General features: G+C 38.6%; 1 protein-coding gene across 1 annotated transcript; it reads left to right on the top strand.

The window, feature by feature from the left end:
• Nucleotides 1-359: 359 nt before the first annotated feature.
• Nucleotides 360-1,334, top strand: LOC107538617 (olfactory receptor 51G2-like). The gene has a single exon (XM_016214935.2). It carries the CDS (start codon nucleotides 369-371, stop codon nucleotides 1,332-1,334), a length of 966 nt encoding a protein of 321 aa, XP_016070421.2. The 5' UTR covers nucleotides 360-368.
• Nucleotides 1,335-5,738: the final 4,404 nt, after the last annotated feature.

Raw genomic sequence — 5,738 nt, 5'->3', positions numbered from 1 at the left:
CTACCCATTCATTCCTGTACAAACTACAGAAAGTTACCAGGTCCTTCAGTCCTTAATTTTCATATGAAATCATCATCTCTGCAAATATTATCACTGCCTTTCTCTGTTATATATGACCTAGTTTGAGATTTCTATTACTGCCCTCTGTGTTTAGAATGTAGCCCATGTGGTAATACGCTTCCACACATCTAATCAGATTTCTCTTCCATACATTGTGATTTTCATGTCCCCTGTTTCTGAAATAAAGTTTTCATCTCTTCTCTAAGAAAATGTCATAACTATGACTGTTAGGAGCTCAGGATTCAATGTACAATAACTGACAAGTGATATGTATTTTCCAGTCTTCAAGTGCTTCCCAGTGTCTTCAAATGAAGTCTCACTATGTTATTTCCAACGGTTCCATTGAACTCACACCTGCAACATTTATTCTCATTGGTATCCCAGGATTGGAAGCAGAGCACATCTGGATATCTATCCCCTTCTGCCTGATGTACATCATCATCTTCATAGGAAATGGCATCATTCTACATATCATCCAGACTGATCCTGTTTTGCACCAGCCCATGCACTTCTTCCTGGCCATGCTCGCCTTTGTTGAACTCGGGGTCTGTGCCTCCACCATGCCTACTGTGTTAGGCATTTTCCTCTTTGGCATTCATGATATCAGTTTTGGTGGTTGTCTGCTCCAGATGTTTTCCTTGCACTCTTTTACCCTCATGGAGTCAGGTGTCCTTCTGGCTATGTCTGTAGACCGCTTTGTGGCCATTTACAGCCCACTGCGGTACACAACCATCCTGACAATTCCCTGCATCACTGGGATGGGTGCTACCATTGCCTTGCGAAGTGTGATGCTCATTTTACCACTGCTCTTCCTCCTGAAGGGCCTGCCTTTCTGTGGCCACAACACCCTCACTCATTCTTACTGCCTCCACTCTGATCTGATCAAATTGCCCTGTGCAGACACCCGTCCCAATAGTATCCTGGGTCTGTTTGTCGTTGCCTCCACATTGGGGCTGGACTCATCGCTCATTGTAGTTTCTTACATTCTGATTCTTCACACGGTACTGGGAATAGCTTCTGGGGCAGGGCGGTGGAGGGCACTCAACACATGTGTGTCACATATCTGTGCTGTGTTTGTGTACTATGTTCCCATGATCAGCCTCTCTTTGTTGCACCGCTTTGGAAGGCATGTGCCTCCACTCCTCCAGACTACCATGGCCAATGCATACCTCTTCTTTCCACCTATGGTCAACCCCATTGTCTACAGCATCAAAACCAAGGAAATCCGCAACAGCATTGTTCGGACACTGTCTAGAAAGAGGGATGAATTCTAATCATACAGACGATACCCTGAGAACACAGGAACTTGTATCAAACCTATGGTCTGGATATTAGCCTTGCAAAAGGGAAGAATTCATAGTTCCTTATTGCTTATGAATGAGCTATATGCTTTAGTATATGGAGAAAAGAAAAATAGTCCCCCCCTTTCTCCCTGAGAATAGAGAATGACATTACTCTGAAGTAAGCTTATCAAAAGAAACATGGGACCTGGTCTTTTTCCTGGTGAGGACACCATTTGTTTATTGAATCCTTGGATATTCAATTCATTTTTTCCCCTTGAGAATAGGCAGGATGAGGGGTCCTAGGAGGTTTCCATTTCCATGTAGTGAAATATATTTATGGGTAAAAGGATCAGGACACAGAAGAGTATGTATTGTATTATTACCTTTATATAAAGTTAAAGAACAAGTATAACTAACTTAGAGTCAAAAACAGTAGAACAGTGGTTATTTATGGTGAGTGTAGAGGTGGGAGACTGGGGAAGCACATGAGGAATTTCTTGGTATGAGAGAAATGTTCTATGTTATGTTAGGGATGTAATATAACATTTGTCAAAATAGTACTGATAAATTTGGGCATTTCAATATATCTCAATTTTATCCCTAAACGCATAATAATGATTAAAAGACTAATAACAATAAAAATAGTCATTGGGTTACATGATAGATGGAAGTATAGAAGCCACAAGTATAGCATAATGTTGATAATTCTTGAAGCTGATTGATGAGTAGATGGACGTTCATTTTAATAGTCTATTCACTTTGTATGTTTGAAATTTTTTTAATAAAAAATAAAACACACTAATGGTGATAATATTAAATCTTTATTGAATATGTGCCATGAAGCAGAGATAACTTTTAAAAAGTTAGTCAGAATGACTTGGTCAGAAAATGATTTGACTTTAGGACACCATTTTATTTTTAATAAGCTAAGGTTAGAAAAAAAACAGCAATCTGGATATAATGGTTTTAGGAGGAAAAGACTGAAAAAACTAAGTCCCTGCTTTTGTAATAGTCTTGGTTAACACTTTGTTTTCATGTCTGAACATTGCTGACCGGTTACGAGATAACTTGTGTCTGCACTTACATTAATTTAAGTAATTTTAAACATCTTGCTGACCAGTCACGATGGAAAAGTAACTGGCTGCATGGGCTAGTTCTAGCTCAAAATAACCAGTCAGCAAGTTAACACAAATCACTAAGTAGTAGACACCTCTGGTCACAGGAAGTAGGAAGGAAAGAAACAACTTGAAGTAACTCCCTTAGGGCCTGGGAGGCTCAAGTTTTTTTGTTTTTTTTTTTTCCCAAATGATTTGACTTTCCACAAACTATAGTGAATAGCATAATAAACCATAGAGTTTTGAATGATTTTTTCAGTAAACCAATTAACAGAGGTGACTGTCTTAGAATAAATGGTAAGTGTACGAAGTGATGTGTGACATCATTTCTATCTCTTTTCTGTTTTTATCTAATTCACTCAAATTATTGAATTTTCTATTTTTATATGTTTATCTTTGAAAGCACTGAGTCCAGTGGAATCATGAAAAGGGGCTATGATATTTTGAATAGCCCAGTCTTTACATTTTTAAAATATATTTTTATTGATTTTTTCTTCTTCTTGTCAGTATGCTGTTAAGGGTGAGGTACAGAATGTAATCTGTGAAGAGACACACTATAATTCAAAACAACTATTTGAGTTATCTAATTTATGCAGACAGAAATATTGCAGACAGAAATATTGAGAATATGCAGACAGAAATATTGAGAATAGCCCGGCCGGGCGTGGCTCAGTGGTTGAGCATCGACCTAAGATCCATGCCCAGGTTGCGGGCTCCATCCCCAATGACTCTCTCATCATTGGTGTTTCTCTCTCTCTCCCTCTGCTGCCTTCTCTCTGAAATCAATAAAGATATATATGAAAAAAATTTAAAAAAAAAGAAATATTGAGAATATATGTGAGAATGAATATTCATGGTATGGAATAATGGTGGAAAGAATATAAAATTGGATCAGGCTGAGATTATTGATCTGGGCCCACTAAACAGAAATTCAGCATTTCTGTAGTAGCTCAAGGAGTTAGAAACTGTTCTAACGGTGTGTTTGTTTGTTTGACTGAAGCATGAACAGAAAAGGTGATCTGCAGTGTGTAAGTTAGAAATGTCAGACCTGCTTTGGTTTAATACAGAGGAACAGATTCAAAGGCTTTGTGAGATTGAAAAGTTAGAGTGGCTTTTTCATTTCAGATCTACTCACCTACCCTGGAAGGGTCCAGAGATATATTTTTTACCACAAATTTAGAAATTAATTTGTGAGCCAAGTCCCAACAACCTTGAAGAGCCCTCTGATCATTCTTCTCTATAGGCCAGGTGTTACAGGGGAAACTATGGTATTGAATTGGAAAATCTAAATGCTAAGGAAGTTAATTAGATATGTTTTTCTTGATTTTTAGAAAGAGAGGAAAGTAGAGGGGGAGAGAGAGAGAAACATCAATGTGTGAGAGAAACAGCGATCAGTTGTCTCCTGCATGCATCCTGATTGGGGATTGAACCTGCAATCTGGGCACATGCCCTGACAAGGAATCAGACTGGCAACCTTGCAGTGAGCAGGATGATGTTCAACCAACTGAGCCACACCAGCCAGGGCTTAGTCTTTAATTTTTTAAGGTAGCTCAGAAGCTATTTGATAATGGTGATTATCTCCATGAAAATACTGTAAATTAGATAGTATTATTTATCTCATTATACATATGGAGAAACTAAATAATTTATAAAAATTTATCAAAATCACACAAAGAAGTTGCTTAAAAAATAAATAAAATGATGTATGTAAAACAATTAGCATAATTTCTTGTAGAATTTGCTCGATAAGCACTTATATTTTATTATAGTCATACTTTTCCAAATCTGATGAATGTGTGAATCCCACAGCCAGTTTTCACAATGCCTGATAATAATAGCTCTATATCCTAATTTTAAGTTCAAAAACATCATAATTAAAGTTATAAAGTAGAATTCAGGTGGAGGAACATGCCTATATTTAAAAAGACTTTAGTCCGGCCGGGGGTGGCTCAGTGGTAGAGCATTGACCTAGGATCCAGGCGATCAGGGTTTGATTCCCGGTCAGGACACGATTCCCCGTCAGGGCACATGCCTGGGCTGAAGGCTCGATCAATGACTCTCTCATCATTGATGTTTCTATCTCTCTCTCTCCCTCTTCTTTCCTCTCTCTGAAATCAATAAAGATATATTTATAAAAAAAAAAATAAAAAGACTTTAGATTTTTTTTTTTGCAAATGAAACTGGCAGAAAAATAACTCAGCTTATAAAAAAGAAAACTTTTCTATATTAATTTCTTTGCATTTAACCTGTGGGGAATAAGAAAAGGGGAGAGCAAGGAGATGACTGCAAGTTGTAGAGATGATTTCATGCATATTAAGTTTGTATAAACCCAAAGGCCTTAATTAAAATCTGCTGGGTCCCTCATGGTTTTAGCTAATGGCTAGAAAATCTCTCATGCCATGTTCACAGCTCCTTCTCTATGCAGTCACTAGGGAACATTAAAATTGATGGCTAGCGGCTTTCCTCCTCAATTTGACCTTGATAAATGTATGCGGTGCCCCTGAATAATATGGACCTTGCTGTGAGCTCTGTTGGAGGATGAAAGCACCTACATGATCTCAAGCTAACTTCCAGAAGAGGAAGAGTGGCTGTATTGCCAAGACAGAAGAAAAGCCTGATAGGTTGCCCCAGAGATGTCCACGTACTGGCAGATGACCGCAGCAGCCAGTGCATTAGGGTTCATGACATTGACCGGGGGCTATTACAAAGGATGCAGATAGAAAGAAGAGACGTTGAAGAATATAAACGCAGGAGACAGGCCATCTGAGGAGAAAAGAGTTGATGTGTGATACAGGATCAGTGATAGTGATATGAGGAATTGACAATACTCTTCAGGCATCTGGCAAGAGTAGAGGCACCTCCCAACTGCAATTGGTCAGTAAGTCTTATGTGTCCCAAGTTTATCCCCATAATTCTTCCTTACCAGCTTTTCCAATAATAACCCTTCATCCCACCAGTCCTGTACTCACAAATTCTCCTGCCTGCCATCTCACTCTCTGTTCTGCCAGGTAACGCTCACATCTCGCCTCTTTACTCTGGAATAAGTCAGATGCTGTGATTGTTCTTGAAGGATTTTTATTCCAATACTGATTAGATTTAGGGAAATAAAATTTTACCCCTTTAGAAAAGTCAGTGATCTATGAATCAGGGTGTCATAGAATTAAGCAAAGAAGGGCAAACCTGTGGAAATCAAAGTACTGAGCTGACTTACTATTCTATCCTAACTATATGTCAGCCAAAAGAGCCTTCCCGTCACAGAAGGATGCCTACTGACTTGATT

Source organism: Miniopterus natalensis, chromosome 11 (genome assembly GCF_054644295.1).
Source record: "Miniopterus natalensis isolate mMinNat1 chromosome 11, mMinNat1.hap1, whole genome shotgun sequence".
NCBI classification, from domain to species: Eukaryota; Metazoa; Chordata; class Mammalia; order Chiroptera; family Miniopteridae; genus Miniopterus; species Miniopterus natalensis.
This window is presented reverse-complemented; position numbering and strand designations above follow the sequence as displayed.

Coding starts and splice junctions, on each gene's coding strand:
- LOC107538617 (XM_016214935.2), top strand. CDS start 369: ATGAAGTCTCACTATGTTATTTCCAACGGTTCCATTGAACTCACACCT.